The 21022-nt window shown below is 53.6% G+C and overlaps 1 protein-coding gene and 1 long non-coding RNA gene across 4 annotated transcripts; both read right to left on the bottom strand.

Annotated features, from left to right (window-relative positions):
- Window positions 1-1085: 1085 nt before the first annotated feature.
- LOC133508698 (uncharacterized) lies at window positions 1086-7844 on the bottom strand. The gene is made up of 3 exons (XR_009797120.1): window positions 7472-7844; window positions 7266-7380; window positions 1086-3186 (listed from the first exon to the last, which is right to left on the bottom strand). It is a non-coding gene; the product is annotated as an uncharacterized LOC133508698 (long non-coding RNA).
- Window positions 7845-7992: 148 nt separating this feature from the next.
- arap3 (ArfGAP with RhoGAP domain, ankyrin repeat and PH domain 3) lies at window positions 7993-20286 on the bottom strand. Of its 3 annotated transcripts, none has more exons than XM_061835010.1 (35): window positions 20129-20286; window positions 16576-16753; window positions 15707-16501; window positions 15577-15617; window positions 15413-15498; window positions 15285-15346; window positions 15087-15209; window positions 14843-14912; window positions 14652-14772; window positions 14389-14573; window positions 14157-14263; window positions 13894-14093; window positions 13722-13807; window positions 13458-13640; window positions 13148-13289; window positions 12629-12733; window positions 12390-12543; window positions 12215-12317; window positions 11906-11957; window positions 11769-11832; window positions 11538-11701; window positions 11241-11453; window positions 11051-11156; window positions 10835-10982; window positions 10686-10754; window positions 10539-10613; window positions 10345-10462; window positions 10132-10260; window positions 9909-10045; window positions 9668-9750; window positions 9568-9603; window positions 9427-9490; window positions 9218-9355; window positions 8637-8675; window positions 7993-8564 (listed from the first exon to the last, which is right to left on the bottom strand). In XM_061835010.1, the coding sequence occupies exons 2-35, from the start codon at window positions 16635-16637 to the stop codon at window positions 8214-8216; spliced, it is 4611 nt and encodes a 1536-aa protein (XP_061690994.1). In that variant the 5' UTR covers window positions 16638-16753; window positions 20129-20286; the 3' UTR covers window positions 7993-8213. The 3 variants fall into 3 exon arrangements, 2 of the variants coding, with proteins under 2 accessions (XP_061690994.1, XP_061690992.1); XM_061835008.1 differs by having other exon boundaries at window positions 7997-8564; window positions 11906-12104; XR_009797119.1 differs by lacking the exons at window positions 7993-8564; window positions 8637-8675; window positions 9218-9355; window positions 9427-9490; window positions 9568-9603 and having other exon boundaries at window positions 10128-10260; window positions 11906-12104.
- Between the last annotated feature and the right edge of the window lie 736 nt (window positions 20287-21022).

Genomic DNA, 21022 nt, shown 5'->3' with positions numbered 1-21022 from the left:
TCGCGGAGGGTCCGTCCCGTCGCCCGGCCGGCGGTCGCTCGACAATTAGCATGAAATTCTTAACGAGCGGCGCAAAAGTCATCCAGAGGCCGCGGGCCTCCTGGCTATGGAGCACCCCCGTCGTATCCTCGCTGAACTCTGACCTCCTCAAAGACTCGGGCAATTTCCACAGCAGTAAAGGGTTTCCATGGCGACCGGACCAACACCGGGGTCCGACGCGAGGGGACGGCCGGTCCGGTTCAGAGGGTCCGATCCCGAGTCCCGCTCCGGACTAAATAATGAGCTTTGCGAGGAAGTTGAAAAGGTTGCAATGCGGCGTGAAGGGAAAGATAAATCAGGCGGCCGGCACAATGATGCTGAGACGGGTGAGGGTGGTCATGGGGGGGGGGACGGGGACGGGGAACACACCGCCATGTAAAATAGTTAAAAGCTTATTAGAAGCTCTTTCAGGCTTTTGCTGCTTTGGACTTTGTTTGGGGGACACCCTGAGCTCCTTTCAAGTGATTGTGAAGGGGCCCATGGGGGGGGGGGGGGGGGGGGCGGCGTAACAGACGGGAGGGGTCGGGGGACGGGTCTCTCAAAAAGACCCTTTCGAGGCCGGCCAACTCCCCGCAGGCGCATGCCCTTTAGCTCCGTTACTGATTCACCCCAAACGCCGCCTTCTGCCGCCTTTGGCCACCTGATCCGTTCTGGACCGCGACCGGGACCTCAACCGGGACCTCGGCTTGAACGGCGAACTAAAAAGCGGCCGGTTCCCGGTGCTGCGTGTGCGAGGCGAGGCACGAGAGCGGCTGTTGAACACGGATGGGCCGAAGGGGGGCGGGTCCACGGGCAGAAAGGTGGAGGCCTGATCGGCTTCTCTCTTTTCTTTCTCTTTCTTTGGGGACCCACCCCCACCCCCTCCTCCGCCCTACATTCACATAAAGAGGAGAACAAAATTCCAAGTGGGCCTATTGGTGCCGTACTTAGATTAATTAGAGGCTCCTTTAGAGGCCATTCAGGTCCCCTCTCAAACGGGGGTCCTGCTCTAAAGTTCTCACCACCATTTGCATTTGTTTGTGTAGTTGTGGGGAGAGGAGGGGGCGCGAGGGTGGGGGGCAGCCAAAATATTCTTTTAATGGCTTTTTCACGACGTTCCGCTTTTTCCTTTTTGTCTTTTAATGGCTTTTTCGCAACGTTCCGCTTTTTACGCCACTTTTTCCGCAGCCTTTCACCGAGACGCACACACCTCTGGCGCGCGCGTGTGTACTGAAACGCGAAACATTCCGCCGCCGCGATGAAGGTTGTTGTCGTAAAAAATGGTGGCACTGTGAAGCCCAAAGTGTGTGTGTTGGGGGGGACTCAACAAAATAACAACACGCTCACCCGCTCACCCGACAAATGTCAATTGTGGAAATCGGGAAACGGCGAAAGAAAAGATTTGGTGGCGCCGCCCGCCCGGCACACGAGAGCAGCTGGTGCACGTTTTTATCAGTCGCCAAAGTGACCCGGAAGCAGCTTGATTGACCTCGCTCTTCCTGCTGCACCTGCGTTTTCCGGGCGGGAGGAAGCCAACGCGCTCACGCCGCAGGTTGCCACGTCCCCGGTGTGGACCAGGACCAAAGTCTTGGGCCTGCAGTGGCAGAACAGGACCAGAGACCAGCAGCGTGTCTACGATGTCTTTTCTTTCGCATGAGACGTCGCAAAGATAGCCTTCCCTCCTTCCCTCCTTCCCTCCGTCCCTCCCTCCTTCCTGCAACGGGTCTCTTTTTGTCAGAAGAAGAAAAGAAAACGTTGAAAGATGAGCGCACCAAAGGCCTTTCGCTAGCTTTTCACGGTTCGTGCTTGGGGTTCCACCGGGTTCAGATGGGGTCCATTCCAAGGAGGTCCCCCCCAGTACGGCGGTGACGTGTGCGTATCCTAACGCTGGAAATCGTAGCTTTCGGCGCACTCCTCACGCGCCGACGGGGGCGGGTCAGAGGTCACGGAGGTGGAAGTGGAAGAAAGTGGTGCCCCCTCGCTTCCCGTCACGTTGTTTGAAGACTTCCTCTGGAGGTCGGTCACGTGACACCCCCGAGGGGCGGGGCCTCTACATCGAATTTCCTTCGCGTCTACAACGGGATTATTAAAGCCTTAAATTCGACATTAGCATTAGGAGTAGTTGCAAGAGCTTAAATATCATTTGTTTCTTTGTCAAAGATTTTCACATTAATTAATGAGTGGTTAGTTACAGTGAAATCTTTGAGGAAAACATTTTGGACTCGTGTAAATTATGTAGGCTACCCCACTTATTCACAAATGGTTAATTATATCTTTACAGCGCGGATGGTGAGAATTTTGCATTCTGTGGTTGTCAAAATGTGCATTTGAGGTCGATGTGTCGTCGTGATGAAGGAGAGAAGAAGGAGGCGGAGAGGTGGACATCGACCCATCCGTCCGTCGGAGGTAGGAAACGCAAAACAAAGAAATGAGATGCACCCAAATTGGATGTCAACACATCAGAAGTGGACTGTGTCCGTCAAGCAAGAGCGCACAAAGTGGACATTTGTGTCTTTCTTGATAATTCCACCACATTTTTGCAGCCTAGTTATAAAAAAAAAAAAAAAAAAAAAAAAAAGTGTCATTTAAACATCCATTTACTTGGACATGTGATGTCAATGGATGGCGAAACGTCTTCATGGTGTTGAGGTCGGGACTCTGCCCAGCATTTTCTTCTGTTGAAGCCGTTTCGTTCCCGATTGAATTCCGTCGTCTTGGCGATGATAACTCTGCGTCCGGCGTCAGAGGTAGCAAAGCGGTCCCAAAGCGTGGTGTCGACGAGAGGAACGGGTCCGGGCTCTGGGGTAGCAAAGCGGTCCCAAAGCGTGGTGTCGACGAGAGGAACAGGTCCAGGGTCTGGGGTAGCAAAGCGGCCCCAAAGCGCGGTGTCGACGAGAGGAACGGGTCCAGGCTCTGAGGTAGCAAAGCGGCCCTGAAGCGTGGTGTCGACAAGAGGATCGGGTCCAGGCTCTGAGGTAGCAAAGCGGTCCCAAAGCGCGGTGTCGACGAGAGCAACGGCTCTGAGCTCTGAGACGGCTAAAAAGTCTTAGAATGACGTCTTGGAGAACTTTGCTTGGATTTAGTTTTCTGCTTTCTTTCAGTCCTTATCGGATTCTTGTTGTCTGTTGCTGGAAATCGCCAAACGGTTCTTTGCATCGTCACAAAATGCTGCAAATGAAAAAAAACAAACAAACTGCATTTCATACAAAGTCTGAAAAATATGCCTGGAAACAAGGATGAGCTTTTGGTGGCGATAATTTTCATATCGGTCAAATGAATTGATTTTCAAAAGCACTTGACTATCATTACATGGATGCGCTGACGGACTGAGCGGTGTGTCACAGGAAGTCGAATTTGTCATTAACTGCGCTTGAAGGAAAAGGGGCGTGGCCCAGGCCGCTCGGCGCCGCCACCTTCCGAGACGTTTTGCGGGGTCGAGGGCCGCTTAGCCGGACACGAACTCGCGCTTTCATCCTTGGTGACGGGAAGGGGGCGGGGCTACGCGGCCACGTCCGCGTCCGCCGTCTCTGTCGGCCCGCTTCGGACGAGCGGCCGCTGTGCCCCGCCCCCTTGCCCAAGCCAAGCGCGATGCCAGCAAAACGTCATGTCACGGCACTTTGAAAATAAGATATTCATCCATCCGTCCATTTTTTGGACCGCATAACACGACGCCCAGCGGAGCGCCGGAGTCAATCTCGGCTAAGTTCAGGCAGGAGGCGGGTTATGCCGCCAACTGGGCGCCAACCAGTCCCAGGCCACGTAGAAAGAAACAACCATCGGCACCTCCGGGCATGTTTTGCGGATGTGGGAGGAAAGCCACGCAAACTCCACGTAGGCGGGGACCCGGATTGCAACCCGTGAGGCAGATGTGCTAAGCGGGCGTCCATTGTGCTGGCCATAAATATTCATGTTGAGGAAAAATACAACACGCACGCTTCCAGATGATCAAACGGAGTTTAGCAACACACACACACACACACGGACAGGTTGAATGGTGCGTGTGAGTCACTTCAGTGGTCGTGCGTGTAATCCCCCCTTGAGCGGACCCCCCTTTTGTCCCTCTGTGGCCCTCACACTTCTCTGGGGATAAACCAGGATTTCAGTTGACACCACGACTTCACACTTCACACGCACTCCACGCACACGACCGGACAATCCCCAACAAGCGTCTGGATAATATAGTTGTCCTCCAACCTTCAGCATCCGACCTCGAGCTCGTCTATTTTATCCGGAGCGCTGAGTTCCGTTCACGAGGTCAACCTCAGCGTTTCTTCCCAAGAAATTTTACTCGTTTATTCTCCAAAGTTCTTTTTGTTTTTCTCAACTTGTACAGTTTCTTTGCTCCAATCACATTTGAGTGTCGAAGTGTCGCCGCACGAAACTAATCCGCCCGGGAACTTTGCCGCCGGTTGCGCCGAGCTCCGTTCGCTTCGCACATCGCATCGCAAGTTGCCGTCCTCCGATTGGATTATCAGATAATGAGCGTGTTCTGATGGAGGATGACGGAAATGACAGAATATTCACTGCTGGAATTCAGAGGACTTGGACAATTTCAAGTTCGGAAACACTTTCAAATCGATCAATCGACCGACTGACGATCGAGTGGCTTCATTTCTTACGATAAACCGATTCATCGGTACGTGGTCGCGCCTCCAATCTCTTCTGTGTCGCGCCTCGCGATATTCGCCCATCACACGCAAAGGCCGAGCAAAGGTCAGGGGGGGAAAGACGAAGGACGTGAAAGGTTCGGAGGAGGACCGGAGACCGGCGCGAAAAAAACCAACGGATCGAAATATTTTGTTCTTTTTTTCATTGGAACGGCCAGAATTGGTTCCATCTGGACCCAAACCATCGCCAAAAAGAACGTTTGGATTATAGACTTGCAGGGCACCTCGAGTTGAAGCGGCGCACGCGGTACGACACCTTTTTGCAAAGCCGCTGATCGGAGCGAGCGAGCGATGGTACGCGAGGGCGCCCGACCTCGGGCAGCCACGGCTGACTTTGTGCGGACCGGACCGATGAAGAGAAATTAGCCAAAAAAAGCGTTAAGGACACCAAATGTCGCCATGAAACAAAACATCAAGGTTTAGAACAAACAAAAACAAAAAAAAAAAGCTCAATTGAAAGACAAAACAGTGTTGTGGTTTTTTTTTTTTTAGCAACTGACGTCCGGTCCAAATTGTGCACAAATAAAATATAGCCCGATTTTGAAGAGGACCGAAAACTGGCTTTTATCTCTTCAATTCCGAAGGGTTCCCCGAATGTGCACGGGAAACCCGCCGGGCTTCGGTCCCTCCGGCCAGGTTCAGAGGCGCTCGGGTGGGACGCCGTAATCAATCATCAATCCAACGTGCGCGGAGGGAAGCGTCCGCATCCCCGTCTGTCCTGTCCGAACTCGGGCCTTCACGGCTTCTCGCTACGTGCTGACGGTACCTGCAGCCCCCCCCAAACACTGAGCTGGTCTGGGGGGGTTTCGCCCCCTCCGTCGGTCCCCCGATTGTGCAAAGCAAAGCAAAGCCCTTTCAATAGTTTTAGGATTGGCTTTCAATCCCCCAAGACCGCACCCCGTTCTGCATGACGGATCTGTGTGTGCGTGACTTAGTGAGGAGGATTTTGTGAAGGGGGGGGCAGAGGTGATTTTTTTTTTTTTGTGGGGCGGGTGGGTGTAATGCAGGGCCAGATGGGGCTGATTGTTGCTTTCTACGCAAATTAAAGTGAGAGAGAGATGGTCAACATAGACAATGAACACACACAAGATATGAAGAAGTGTGTGTGTGACGAGGATGCAGACATCCAAGCAGGTCCGCGTGACAAAGGCCCGAGTGTGTGTGCGCGCTTGTCAGATGACACGTTTGGCAAAGTGAAGTCAAAGTTGAAGAAATAAAAGAAAAAGAGGACAATTCACAGATTCACCAGAGGTCAGAGGTCACTGTATAGAAGCGCACAATGAAGGATTTAATGTGAGCCCCCCCCCCCACCCCACCAACACACGCGCACACACACACACACACACACACAGAGCTTGTGTGGGAACACAAGATCAGCATGAGCACAAATTGTCATCATTTCAGTACATATTGCGCAAGTTTGTTCACAGGAACCGATAGGAGCGGAGGCTTGTCTGCCGATGCCCATTGGCTGTTTTAGCGAAGCGGTTGTTTTGTTTTTTTGCATTCATATTACTGTAAAGTACAAATGTTTGGTTTTTTTTCTTGACCCAAAACACCCAGACCCAAGTGCAGTTAGCGCAAATCAATACTAAAAAGCTGGAAAGGTTTTCCATTTCATCCAAACTCATCACGCCGGTGGGCTTCGGGCGACGCCGTTGACGGACTCATCGTGGGCAAATCGAGGCGACTTTGGTGAGCTAAGGAGGAATTAGCGCCATTCCCGGTTGGTTACTGTACTAAAAATAGACTCGGGTTCAATATTCCTCCGTTAGAAAGCGCCGCCGTGTTACGACGCACAAGACGCGATAGCGAGAATCGTTTTCACCGCGGCAAATGCGCCACATTCAACACGGCGTCGGCGTCGGCGCGTCTCTCCGACCGTAACGTCACTCTCGTCGCGTTACGGCGGCCAAATCCAAAAGTCAAAGCGACAAACAGAAACAATTTTCGGAGACGTTGTTCAGTCCCGACGGGCTCGCCATTCCGATAGCGACACTCGTCCGTTATAGGAGGATATCCGCAAAATCCGAGTCCCACGTCGAGGCGTTCGGCCGTTTCGACCAGTTTCAGCCTGACCTGAAAGTTAGGAAAACCAGGAGGGAGCATATGAAAAATAAGAAATGAGGATGAAGAAACTCAGCTCGCTCATTTGTGGTCTTGTGGTGTGTTTGCAGCGAATCGGAATCGGATTTGCGATCAATCGTAACAAATCGCGTCCTCCTTCCTTGGCGGATTTCGTGGCCCGCGGGGCTGGTCCGGAGCCTAAGCCGGGATGAACAAAGGATGACCGAATACATAACGTGTACGGCGCTCCCGCGACCCTCCTGAGGATAAGCGACTTGGAAAATGGACACGTGCGTGTGCGGGATGTCGTGCCCCCCGCCCCCGGGTCCGGGTCCGAATGGACAGCCTCAACAAAAAAGAAGCATCTACCAACGCAGAGGGAACGCATACCTTCGCCTTTAGGCCACTAGCTTAATGCTAATGCTAACAGACAAACGGAAATGTAAAAATAACTCCGTGAACAACAGATACAATATTTGAACAAACGCGCGCAGTCAGTTTAACAGTACTCACTCGCATATCCTTGAGCCGAGGAGGAGGCCGGAGCGGCGGAACCGTGGCCGTGGTGAGTGTTTTGGGCCTCACGCGGAGCTTGCGGGATCAGAGACGCGCCAAGACTTCAGGCCAACTACGTCAAAAATAAAGAGTCACACGTGAAAATGCACAGACAATAATAGATATACGATTGGAATCCATTTTCTGTAGGCGCTTATCCTCACTCGGGATGCGGGCGTGCTGGAGTGGTCAACAATGGAAAAGGTGTGTGTGTGTGTGCCCTGAGGGCATTTAGTCACTTAGTGGTTTCAGTTTTCTTGTTGAGGGGCTGTTTGGGGTTGGCGGCGAGGTCACGCGAGGCCAAACGTCATCAGCGCCAGGTGTCCACCCGGCGTCACGTCGCCCCCTTTACCGAATGACCTTGACCCCGAGCGGTGGTCGACGGACCTCCCGGCAAAAAGACAACGCGGACAGCCGAGGATACGCGGGAAGGTTTTCCCGATTCGGATATACAGGAAGTCACCTGGCAAAAAAAAAACAAGAAATCCGGATCAGGACAGTCAGGAAAGGAAACGTCATTGGTCAACCAATCGCTGTGTTTTTGTTCGGCCCACTTGATCTCCTGGGGACGAGGTTGGGCTTGTGTTGTGCTGCCACCTGCTGCTCATAGTAAATATTGCAGCTTCATGCGGGAAAAGGGAACAAAATGGCACGACGCAAACAAATCCTGTCACCCGAGCAACCAAGTCAACCATCCAAACCACTGAGAGCCATCAAAGGAGAACTTTTGGGTCCGTTCAACCAGGACAACTTTAATGAAATAAAAGACGGTTGCAACTTTTGACAACGCCGCTTTCATCCCAAAAGTCGACAGGAAGTCCAGATGAAGTCTGTGTGTGAGATTCCACAGGGTAAGGGTGTACAATGATGGCACAGCAGTGCCACCCGCAGGTCATTCCATGCATATTATATTTCTATCCTGTCGAGGGAACGGACTCTGCTCTCCTCCTCTTGCTCGTCTCCGTCTGGCTCCGCCTTCCCGCCGAAAACCGAGGACAGCTCCTGTAGGAGGAGCTCCTGAGACGGCGTGCACGCGACCTGAGGACGCGACGCCGGGTCCGAGTCGGCGCTCCCGCGCCGGCCAGGGAGCGGTCTCGCCGCAGGCGGGCCTCGCGGCCCCTCCGCGCCGCCGCCCCCGGATAGGAAGCTGGTCTCCAGGGACTTGAGCACCTGCAGGCCGAAGTCGCCCACCTCCTCATAGACCGGCTCCGGAGACTCGGAACGTTCTTCCGCGCTGTCCCGATGGACCTTCATCGGCTGCGGACGCAAAGAGACGAGAGTCGGACCAGCTCGGCGCGTTTTCAAGTGTTGAAGTGGACCGAGACTCACAAAGAACATGGAGAGCGTCCTGCGGTCGTGAAGCTTCCTCTGAGGACAGGAAAGAGATGCCAGTTAAAGGCGATCAAACGGCTTTGATCAACGCTAACCATTCCGTGAACCTCTCTCAACTCAAATTGTTTGGAATTTCGGAGGTCATTTTCAAATTCTCTCTCGCTCTGCAGTACACGAAAGCGGCCTGATGAGTTCGTTTGTCACGTTTACTTTGGGAAAACTTTTTTCAGGCACATGTTATGGACCAGAATCACGGATCTACGTTTGTGCAGATTCAAATAATGTCCTGCCCATCGATAGATAAATGGATTATGAAAATAATCGTTTGTTACAGCCCTCGACTCGTCAACAGTGTTTGAAAATGAGTTTGAGTCATGAAAGCGGTTAGAAAGGCTGTTGAAAACTTTAAAAGTGGGCCGCAAACCAGTTGGAAGCGGTACGAACAGGTTCCGAATGATGACGACGATGATGTCAAAAAACGACATTTGTCTCTTCCCGTCCCGTCCCGACCAAAGGCCGAGCGCGCCCGGATCGCCCACTCAAAATCCTTCTTCAGTGGAAAAAGCCAAAAACGTTACCAGCGTCTGATTGGCCGACAGCATGCCGTGGTTGCTCTCGTCTCCCCGGATGGGCACCAGGGGCATGGTGCCGAACTTCTGCCGGGCGATGTCGGACGACGAGTGGCGTCTGAGGACGGGGGGGCCCGGCTCGTTGTTCTGCGACGCGGACGCGGACCCAGTCAGGGCGGCCTCCCTTTGTCACGGCCACACGAGCGGGAAACACCCACCTGAACTCTGAGGAAGCTGCTGACCCAGTCCCACAAGTCGGCCTCGTTCGCGCAACAGAGGAACCTGCCCACGGAAGAACGGAAATATAGATGGCAAAAAGTCGCCCGCTGGTCGCGGTCGGCGGGCGTTTGGGCACTCACAGCTGATGCTTGGGGGACATCACAGTGAAGCCCCACCTGCAACCGCAATCAACCAATCAGCTTGGCTTAGCACGACAACAGCAAGTACGGCGGCGGTCACCTGGTCGGCGCTTTGAGTTTCCTGCGGACGCCTATGTAGACCTTCATGGTCTTCAGAGACCACTCCTTCTCCGCTTTCAAGCTCTGAAAGTCAAAAACGAGCAGAGACCGTCACGGTGGTCCCCGTCAGTCCGACAGTCCACGTCGGTCCGTCCGTCCGTCGGTCGGTTACTCGGTTCCGACAGTCCCCGACAGTGTGTCCGTCGTACGCCAAAGGTCGGTGTCAACATGGCCGTTTGTACCTTCTTGTCTTTGAGCAGCAGCAGTTTGTTCTTCTTTATCTGGAAGCTTCTCTCCTGGAATTTGTTCCCTTGAAGCAGTTTGGGCGGCTCCTCGCGACACCTCAGCAGACCGACCTTCATCAGGTCACTCTTGTAGGCTAAAGGTCACGGAAACTGTGACGCACGCGCGTGCGTGCGTGCGCGTGTGTGTGTGTGTGTGTGTGTTGACGTGGACCGGACCTACAAGTGAGAATGTTGATGCCGTCGCCTTTCGGGACCCTCTTCACCACCAGGTAGGCGGAGCTCGGGTCGGCCATCTTGCACCACTGCAGAGCCTGTTCCAGAACTTTCTCTTTGGGAAGCAAGGGACGCTCTACAGACGCAACAAACACCTCGCCTCAGCTGTGCGTGCGTGCGTGCGTGCGTGCGGGCGTGCGGGCGTTGCGGTTACACGCACCGAGCTGTCCGTCCTCGATAACCTCAAACGTCATCCAGACGTCTTTGTCTCCGGCGGGGATGTTCCTCATGTATAGGACCTGATTGGTCAGCTCCTCGGCACACATGCTGGGCGACACCTGGAGTGAGTCGGAAGAGGTGGAGAGGCTGTCGCCGCCGGAGCAACGGCCGACGCGTGTGTCGCCAGCGTCTTACTTTCAGGGTGATGCAGCTGTCCGGCATCTTCATCTCCAGGTAGACTTCAATGATCAGATCACCCGCCTGGGACAACTGAAGCCGCACAATCGTCACATTCAGTTCTCCGTCTCCGCCTACCCCGAGAAGCGACCGGGCCTGACGTACTTGAGTGTCTTTCCACGAGGTGATGAGGCTGATCTCCAAATCCATCTGATTCTGGTGCTCCTCGTCGATCTGACAAGGAAGAAAAAGTCCAATCGGGTGTGGACTCGGAGAGCGGACGCCGGCGAGCGGGCTCGCAGAGTAGCACTCACGTCGAAGACGTACAAATAGTTGTCAATGAGATCTTCGACGATCTTCACTTCGTGTTCTCCTTTACCGTCCGTCTGGAAGAGGCTGGGAGCGAAGAGCAGCGACAGGTTCTTGGTGCACATCTGGTTCAGGTCGGCGCATTTCTGGACCCTGGCGGCACCGACCGATCGTGATCTCGTCACACGCGCATGAAGGCACGCCGGCCAATCAAAACTCACCTGTAGAGGTGACTGATTAGTGCGGCCAGAGTCATCCTGTTCACCCGTGGAAGAGTCCGGATGATCTCCTTGTAGTGGTCTAGCCTGGAACCCTTCAGCTGGATTGCTGAGGCGTAAGCGGGAGGGAACTCTCGGTGAATCACGGGCACAACACCCTACGTTTGGCGCGGCGGTCGGGAAATCAACTTACTCGCGGCCTCCTCCCACAGGGGGTGGAGGTCGGCCATGAAGACAGGGTCATCGATCTCCCTGAAGAAACGCTTGAGGACGTCCGTTACATCCTCGATGAAATGGTCTCCGATGCGTAGTTTGACGTTGCGAGCGTCCTTTCGGAAGTCTTCCATGAGAAGTTTGATTCTGGACTTGGCTCCGTTCTTGCGATAGATTCCCTCGTGGCCCAGACCTGCGGATGGCCACGCGAAAGCCTAAGACGCTCGGTCCGAAGACGAGACCTGAGACACCCCCCCCCCCCCCCCGGCGTGCTCACCATACTGCGTGACGAAGGCAATGCAGCTGTCCACGATTATGGGGATGTCGTTCCTGCTCAGCTGCTGCTCTCGCAGGGCGTTCCCCTTGCCCCCGCTGGCCCGCTGGATGTCCAAGCACCAAAGGCTGAAGTCGGTGCGGCCGACACCTTGCAGGTGGAACGTCCTGAAGCGACGGCGAGATCAAACCACAAAGACTGGAAGACAAACAGCTTAACGCAAGGTCCACTCACCTCCCCTTCTCCACCAAAACGAGGATGTCTTTCTTCTCTTGGTTCTGGCCCTCCGAAGTGACACCTTCAAAACAAACAGTCAGCCAGACAGAGCCTTGACGTGGTCTCCAGAAGACTTTCTTCTAATGGACACGGACTCAGCTCCTGAAGACGTTTCAGGTTGATGATGTCTTCTGCGGCGCCGTCATTCTGGGGACATATGAAGAGGTTGGACTTCTGCAGGACAAAGTGCGCCTCCTTCCACTGCTGAGGGTCCAGCATTGCTCGGTAGCGCAGTCGTCCAATGCGTTCGAACTCCCGAGTCAGCAGGCAGTGACAGCTTATCGGCGTTGCGGCCTAGAGACCAAACACGACAACGGTTCTTTCTTCAGCCCGTCAAAAGCACGTTAACGAGCAGAATAACGCGATTGGGTTGAGAGAGGAACGAGTCAAGAAAATGATCAAACCTTCCCGACGGCACTGGTCCAGGCGTGGAGTTGGTCAGCCGTCTCCACACCAAACTGATAGACTTTGTCTGAGGTCAGATACAACTCAAAGGTGTACTGGAACCTGAGTGGGAAAAACACCCAGTTGAGTGCGGATTTGGCAGCAACGCTACGCGGTGCCAACCGAAGACACCACCTGTCCACGAAGCCGTTACTGCTGGACGAGTCAGGGCGGTTAACTCCCAAACACACGACGTCTTTCAGGCTGATCTCCATGCACGCTCCTGTCGATCCCTCCGACTGGTAGAAGAGCAGCGATTGATCCATGGAGCACCAGAACTTCTGGAAGTCTGTTGCGGATCACGAGAAAACAGGTGAAACGAGCAAAGAGCTGCGATTTGGCATTTGACAAATTGGCAGGACTACAAAGCCAACCTTCTCGAGATCGCCGGGACATCGTTCCTCTACTAGCGCAATTGGACCTGAAGAGGAAGCCCGAATGAAGAACTGTCTTCATGATCTCATCGTAGACGCCAGGATCTGCAGAAGGAGATCACAGAAAATTCCAGTCCATCCATCTATTCTCTTTATAACAAGTCCTCATTAGGGTTACGGGTGAGTCGGAGCCTATCCCAGAGAGGCTGGGTACACCCTGGACTGGTCACCACCTGGTCCATCACATGGCACATTTTGAGTCTTCACTGACCCATCTTAACATTGACATTCTTGGAAAGAGGGAGGAAGTTGGAGTACCCTGAGGAAACCCAAGCGAGCACAGGGAGAACGTGCCACCTCCAAACAGAAAGTCCAGAGCCAAGATTCAAATCCTGAACCTCAGAACTGTGGGGCGAATGCACAGAACATTTGTCTGGCGTAGTTCCCAAGGTCAAATTGTGTTCATGAGTAATTTTAGGTGAGTAGTTGTGGCACAGTAATAATAGAGGTGGTCCCCACCCGAGGCCAGGTAGGGATCTAGCAGGTCTCTGGTCGGCTGCTGTCCGTGAGCGGTCGTGGTGAGGTGATTGGATCTGGCTTCGGAGAAGATGTGAGTGACAGTTTTGAGGAGCGTGTGTTCGCTGACCGCACAGCATAAGACCTGAAGGTCAAAAAGTAAGAAACAGTAGTAAGGAACAAAAAAAAAAAAAAAATCACTGGAGCTCAAAGATCCGAGTCGTCGACTTGATTATCAGAACTTGCTTCCATCGCGTCACATACGCAGAAAGAGCTCCTGCTGAAGTACTGACTGTCACGTAGAGACACGTACCTTGAGTAGCTGCTCCTGGCTGCTGAAAGCGGGATGGTCCAGTCGGAAGCGTCCTTCTCGGTACTTCTGACCGATGAACTCTCGTCTCTGACTTGGCGATGCGTCACAGTCCAGCTCGTCTGCTCGGGACAAGTGGGCGGCCCAGAACTCGTTAGCGCGGTCGTTACCCAGCATGATGAAGAGCTGCCCAGGGAAAAGAAAAGAGACAAAATCAATCAGTGACCTTCAAAGGTTTTCAGGTTTTTGACCTGGGTCCAATCTCACCTGCACAATCTGGTTGCTCCACACGCTGGTGTCCAGTTTCAGACTCTGGACTTTGGAAACCATAGTGCCCAGACCTCTGTGTTGACCTGCACACAGCAATTCAATTTCCTAACTGTAAAAGTCAACGAACGCTCTCGTGCTTCCAGTTAGCATTTAGCCAATGCGGGCGTACCGGCACAGTTCTTGCAGATGACCACGCACAAGTTGATGGAGGCCCAGTCGGGGTTGACGGCCCGGCAGTCGGCACACGTCCGGTTGGAGCGGTTGGACCAGATCTTCTCAGCCACCTCGTAGTCCGACAGGGTCTCGGTGATGGCCTCTTGCAGCGCCTCCGTCCAGTCCCGTTTCTCCCGGTCCGAGTCCGCCGTGAAGCTGGAGAGGTGGACGAGAAGAGGTCGTCGCCGTGACGAAGGGGATGAAGATGCGAGGTCGTACCTGAAGGTTCTGTAGGGTGTGATGAGGTCAAAATTTTTGTGTTTCCCGTCTCGGATGGTGGCGCCCCGGGCCTCAATCACCGTGATGCCGATCCCGGTACGAAAGCACTGAAACCGTCCACGGAGAAATATCAGACATATACGTGCGGAAACCACGGCAAGTTCCGTTTGGAGCGGCCCAGGTGCTAACGAGCGCCGCGCGCGACGTGTCGGTACCGAGGCGTTGACGTCACCTGTTGGCTTTTGTGGAGCCAAATCTGCTCTGTGTTTATGGCCAGGTAAACTTTGGACTTGGTTCCTTTCAGCTCCAGGGAGCCATGTTTCTGACAGTGAGGACCGGGACCCAACCAGCGACGCCCCAACACCAGTTGGTCTCGGACGTGGTCCTGCAGTGTAGAAACCCAACTGCGCCTCAGCACTGACACACGCACACCCAGAGTTGGAATAAAGTCAGCAATTCATCAGTTCTCTGGTGTCTCTCGCTCTCTCTCCACACCTTCATTATCAGCCTTAAAAACAAAGATCCGCTGACTCGTCACTACTTCAAATTTGTTGTCTTTGGATGGGCGGGCCCTCTGGATGGCGGCCAATGGGATGACTCCTTTAGGGTAGACATCCTGAAAGAGGCAAAAGATGACAACAAAGATGGAGACGGAGTTGACGATGGTTCACGGACTCAAAGCTTACCTTTTCATTTCCAAAGTACATGAGATTTTTTCCGTCAAATTTGACAAAGCGCTTCTGGAAGACATAGTTCCTGAAATAAAAGCATAAATATGACTAGACAAGCACAAAAAATTGCTGTGGAAAATGGTAAAAAGAAGCGCGCACACACACACACAAAAAGGTGAAATAGCTATAATGCCCACCCCGGCCCACCCCCCACACGCCCCCCACTGGGTTTCTTCTACATACAGTAAATGAAACGCACCCCTGCGGTGAAAGTTTGTCCAGCCAACCGCTGATAATGGGCGTGGCCCTATCGCTGGGGGAAGCGTAGCTGGCGTACGGCGAGATGGTCTGGTCCTCGTCGCCGTCCGGGGACAGCGCCGGCCTGCGACCGGGAGAATGAACCGGACACTGAGACCGGCGCGCCGTCACCGACCCGGATACATTCCGGTGGATTTACCCGCGATCCTCAGCGCGCTGCCACTCCCGCCACCTGCTTTCGCCTTCTCGTCTGGCGTCATTCTGTGCCAGGAGACAAAGGAACAGCGTGGGGGTGATGACGGCACAAGGGCGGCGTGGCAGTCTCACCTCGGCGGCGAGGGGGACGACTCCTCCTCTTTGGAAAAGGCTTTCGGAGTAGGGACTGATGACGTCGTCGAGGTCAGCGGGGTCATCTGCAAACACAACCGTGGAGCTGCCGCGTCTGCCGCAAAACGGTCAAAACGAGGCCACGCCGCATCGCACTCACTCACCTCCGGCCGATCCCGACCAGTTGTTGCCTGACGTGCCGCCGCTGCCGACAGGATTCAAAATGAATCAAACATGGTCAGATTAATAAGATTCACTGATCGGGTGATTGACTGATTGATGAGTCGCAGAAACCTATTTCTCTGATTCCTCTCTTTCCCGTCAGCTGTTTGTCGCGGCGGCGGCGGAGGGGCGGACGCCCCGGTGCCCCAGTAGATGTCATTGGAGATCATCTCCATCCTGCCGCCGTCGCCCAGGCCCGATCCGGACATCCCGCTGTCGTCACGGTGACCGGGAGAAGAGGGCGAACGGGAAGCCGGAAGCGGTCGGTCGAAGTACGCTCGTGCGGGGGAAGAACGCCACGGGCACGCCGCAGGCGCGACTGTACGGGTGACCCTCGGGGGAACGGGCGGCAGAGTCGCGCCTGACTCGCCGACGGGCGTCACCTCGTCCTGTCGGTCGAGCGTCCGCTTTGCCGTGGCCGGAGGCGAGTTGACGCTTTCTAAGAACGGAAAACAGACGGACTCCTGGGAGAGCCTCCTGTGCGGGGACGGGACCGTGTCCGGCGCAGGGAGACGGAAGTGGACCGGCGCGGTACGCCGCCGGTTAAACACGGTTCTGGGTTTAGGCACCGGCTTCAGCGCGGCAGCCGGGCGGGGAGCCGAACTGTTCCTCGGTGCTTCCGAGCCGCAGGGGGCTTGCGACCGAGACGACGTCGGCGACGGCAGGTCCGTCGCGGAATGGCGTCCTTCGCCGGGCGCTCTCTGATCGGACGCTTGAGTTACCCGCCTCCGGACGTACGACAGGAGTCTCAGGATCCGTTTGCGATGCCCGGTGGCTGTGATTCCGAGGCTGACCAGAGCGTCGTGATCCAAGTGGACCACGTCGGCGGCCAATAGGAGGCCCGCTGTCTGGAAGGAGGCCTGGTACCTGCGCGGAACACAAAGTCAGGGACTGTGTCGACAAGTTGCCGGCGTTGGTTTCTGGAGGGAGTGACCTCCGACCTCTCCAGATGGACGGCGGCCAGGAGCCTTTCCACTGCCGTGTTAGCGTCCAGCGTCGCCATAACGACCCTCACCAGCGCCGTTTCCTGATGCCATCACAGCGTCATCACCGGCCGCGGTGACCCATTGCCACCCGGACCCCCTTCTTCTTCTTCTCTTCTTCTTCTTCTTCAGCTCTCTGTGACAAAACATTACGCTAATATTTATATGTTGGCACGCTGTCGAAGGAAGGAAGGAAGGAAGGAAGGAAGGAGGGAAGGTCGGACGGACGGAAGGAAGTCGCTAGAGCTGGACGTTACCAAGACAATTTGACTACCAAAATTGCCAGCTAGCCTGTTGCCACGGCAGGAAGAGACGACAAAGTGTTGGAAAAATTTTAGCAGATAAGGCTGTGACACCAACATTTTCGCTAACAGCTTAGCATAGCAGAAGGTGACGAAAAAAAAACATTGCAACATTGTGACCAAACAATTTTAGCTTAGCAGAAATTGACATTAATGGAGCAGGAAGTGACCAAACCAAATTCCTAACGTAGCAGGAAATGACCAAAACCTGTCATTGTTACTAATATGTCAGGAGAGCGGCAGATAATGAAAACTGGTGGTTAGCTTGCACTTTTTTTTCCCCATGTTTGATGCAAAGGATTTGGGATGATGACTTCATGCAGGCTAACACAAGATGGATATTGTGAAATCCACACACACACACACACATAAGCGAGGTGTTGTTAGTCAGCAGCATGTGTAGTGGGCCGGGGGGGGGGGGGGGGGCGTTCTCAGACAAAAGGAGTTCTGTTCCACTCGGTCACGTGAGCCAGCAGGAAACAAGAACCTCAAGGCCCCGTTTTGTTCCCCACGCTCACATTTCATCACTGTCCAAACACGTTACCGAGGCGACGGTTGACAACACCACCGCCAATCACAGCGGGAGAACAGGTCATGTGACTCAGCAGGAAGTAAGCACCTCCACTTCCTACACACACATGCAATATAGTGTGGCGTTTGTCGCGATTGGTCAAGTGGACGTTCGGAATGCTGGCAAATTGTGCGAAACATCAGACGAGAAATGAATTGATGAAAAAAATCCAAAACCAAGCTGTTTCATATTTTTATTGAAGTGTAGCAAGACCAATACACACGTGTGGTCGGACACACCAGACTATTTGCATTTCAAAACAAGAAAAATGTTGGTTCCAGTTGCAAAGAAGTCCATTCAAGGGCGCCACTTATTGTAGTCGCCCTTCCCTCCTCTCAACAGCTTCGCCGAACACCACGATGGGCACGAGGCAGCGCGCTTGACGCCAGGAGGTCGCGTTTACGAAAGGTTAGAGGTCACCGCTAAAGCTCCAATTCAGCGGCTGAATTTCAAGTGGAGAAGAAAACTGTGGCCAGATGAAGGAAAAAAAAACCTCCCACACAGGATCACAACAAAATTTGACAGACGGGAAAAAAGAAAAGCAGATGTGCAAGAAAACTTGGTTGACGTTGATTGCAGGCAGTCGGTGCTGCCCTGGTCCCACATTCGGAACAAAAGAACAACAAAGTAACAAGAACAAAGAACAAGAGACATTTCATTTCATCCGTACGTAATATTTGAGGGGACTTTTTGAATAAGGCCATCTAAAGACGAGCGGGCGACGGACGGAGGTTTTGTGACTGAGCCTCGCTTCGGAGTCTCACAAGCGCGGACCAAAAACAAGCCCGGTACTCAACTGCAACATTCATCAGTTCTGACGTTTGTGAACGGTGGACTTGGAGGAGTCACCCCCCCCCCCCCCACCCGCAGCTGTTCAGGTGGAACCTGGGAGAAAATCTCGTCCCGAAAGACGTTTCACACATTTCGGTCCCTCTCCTGCCGTACGACAAACGCAGAGTTCGGCTTTCGAGTGTCGTAAAGGTCACTTTGTGATGTTCTGCAACCACGTCGCGTTCCGATGAGGTCACGCGACGTGGCGTCTCGGTCTCGGTTTTGGGATTTCCCCGGCGGACATGAGCGCAGAACTGAGAGCAAGCGGAACAAGGAGAAGCCATTCTTGGGGAAAGCTTCAATTCCTGTGAGTCACCTGCTGACCTTTGACCTTTGTGACTGATAGGGACGACCCCGCCCGGAAAAAGGTCGCATCGAGCATCAAGAGCCCAAGCAAAAATTGTTTTGTGCTTGGTCCCGGGGTGTTCTGGTTTTGGACGGTCCGGTCTTACGCAGACAGGTCCGACGATGTCATCGTACGTGACGCCGTCCGCGTTTGGCAAATGCGGAGAGCAAAGCTGCCGATTGGTCCTTCGGGAAGTGAGAAAGAAAGAAAAAAAAAAAAAAAAAAAAAAGGCGCCCTGCACAGGAAGTGGCCGTGACATCACAACAGGAAGACGCCGCCTTCCAACATCCTCTTAGCGTGTGCGTGGCTGTTGCGAAAGGAAAAGGAGGCCTTTGCTTCCTTTAGGATTTCCCACAATTCCTTGCAGGACACAAAGACACTTTTCTACTTGGGCCAGTGGTTCACAAACTTTTTCACTCCGTTTTTCAATAAATATGCATCGGCCTATCTTGCAATAATCAATCATCACTCTTGGAGTTGAAAAACGACACTGGAGAGCAGAATAAGCAAAAATCTGCTGTGGCTTCTTTGTGTGCTCGTGGTCAGATTTGCTCCATCTGCCGGTTGGAACTTCTTACTGAAAAAGTGTTCATCGGACCCCACCCCCGCCCCCAGTCTGAAAAGCAGACACTTGAAACCGGAGGGTCACTGACAGAGTGGCCCGACTTTGGCGCAGGCGGCGGGGGTTCAATTCCCGTTCAGTGACGAGGTCGATATGCGCCCTGCGACCGACCGGCGACCAGCTCAGGGTGTAGTCGGCCTTTCGTCCGAACCCAGATGGGTCGGGCGCCACCCGAAACCGCGGACGGGTGGACGGAATTTGATCTGATGCTGACCTGTGGCCGACATTTAAAAAAAAAAAAAAATGGATTGATAATTGGATCACGTTACGTCAGTTGAGCACGCATAAAATATATGCAAGTCACGTTGGATTTTTTGACACATTTTCATCCTGTGCAACTGATGTACAAATGATGAAGGAACCACCCCCCCCCCCCCCACCAATCAACACAACATCAATAAATCCATCAATAGTCAACTTGATCAGGTAAAACGTGCGCTGGTCCTGAATTTCGTGAAACCAGCAACACCAGTGAGGGTGCAGAAAGCCACGAAATCAAGTTGAGGTTTTGTTTTATTTTGATTTGATTTTTTTGTTTTTTTTTCTCTTTTTTTTCATTAACTGCGTAGCAATTATTTGAGCAAGTTGTGAATGGAAGAATGCGTCTGCGATGTATTGAGGTGTCTGTCATATGTCGAACTTGTTCAACGGGCCCCAAAACCAAATGACTCAAATCACTCAAAATTTTGTGTGACGTTTGACAGATTAGTACCGGACCGGCAAGCCAGTCAAACTCGCAGAACAAACCCAACCGGTGAGAGCAGCAAACCACCAAAGCCATTCGAAGCGGTCCTACCGCAACAAGTCGCCACACCAGTACAGCGGGATCGCTCACTCACTTTAATCGCGCTCGTCTTCGTCCGGTCCGGTTCGGTCCGATACGGCTCGCAGACTCAGCCCGGAACAGCAAGTACATCCACAACCGCACCTACTCCAATTCCGAGACTTCGGAGTTCTGCTGGATTGCGGACGTCAAGATACCGCCCACCGCAGTTAAACGCGACGCACGCGACTTCCGGAGTCTTCACGTTACAAAAATAAAAGCCTCACATCGGCGACTTCCCCTTGTTGACCGACACAACGTCCATCCGTTATGTGAGTCGCTTATCCTCACAGGGGTCCCGCTGGAGCCGATCCCGACTCTCTTCGGGCAGGAGGCGGGGGCGCATCGAAAGGTAACCGGCCGGTCGCATTTCAGGGCACTTCAGAGTCTCCGACGAAGGCCTGTTTTGGGATGCGGGAGGAAAGCGGAACCCCGGGAGAAAAACCACACGGCCACAGAACGTGCAAACCGGGGTCCTCAGAACTGTGAGCCCCACGGTTTCACCAGTCACCCACCGTGCCGTATTTTTTCTTTGACATATCCTGTACAAATGGCAGCCGGTTAGAGCGTCAGGGGGTTGTGTCCTCTGCGTGGACGTGCGTGGCTTTTCTCCGGGTACTCCCGTTGCTCCCCCCGTCGGTGCTCGTTAGTTTGTTTGTGCCCTGCGATTGGCCAGGGCGCGAAACGGATGCGTAAATGGCCGGCTGGATAAATGGAGCTGTCCATATGACGAGACTTTTGTGCACTTGTTTTGTCGACATTTGCATCCAATTTGATGTTTGCTCGCCTTTGTTGCCACGAGCGCCGGCAGAAAGCAAAGCAACTGAACTCAGACGCCCAACTTGAGCTGACTTTCCAGCGTCCCTTTGCTCTTTCTTCCGGAATCTTCTTTGTTTTCCTTTCCCGGTTC

The sequence above is a fragment of the Syngnathoides biaculeatus genome, chromosome 11 (assembly GCF_019802595.1).
Source record: "Syngnathoides biaculeatus isolate LvHL_M chromosome 11, ASM1980259v1, whole genome shotgun sequence".
NCBI lineage: Eukaryota > Metazoa > Chordata > Actinopteri > Syngnathiformes > Syngnathidae > Syngnathoides > Syngnathoides biaculeatus.
Note: the sequence above shows the minus strand (reverse complement) of the source record. Positions and strands in the feature narration are given on the sequence as shown.

What these genes read in the sequence shown, in the direction of transcription:
- arap3 (XM_061835008.1), bottom strand. Translation starts at nt 16,637, where the DNA reads ATGGCGACGCTGGACGCTAACACGGCAGTGGAAAGGCTCCTGGCCGCC. An exon ending in CATCTGCAAGAACTGTGCCG is followed by an intron (nt 13,808 to 13,893) that starts GTACGCCCGCAT and finishes TGCTGTGTGCAG; the next exon opens with GTCAACACAGAGGTCTGGGC. An exon ending in GCCAGGAGCAGCTACTCAAG is followed by an intron (nt 13,290 to 13,457) that starts GTACGTGTCTCT and finishes TTTGACCTTCAG; the next exon opens with GTCTTATGCTGTGCGGTCAG.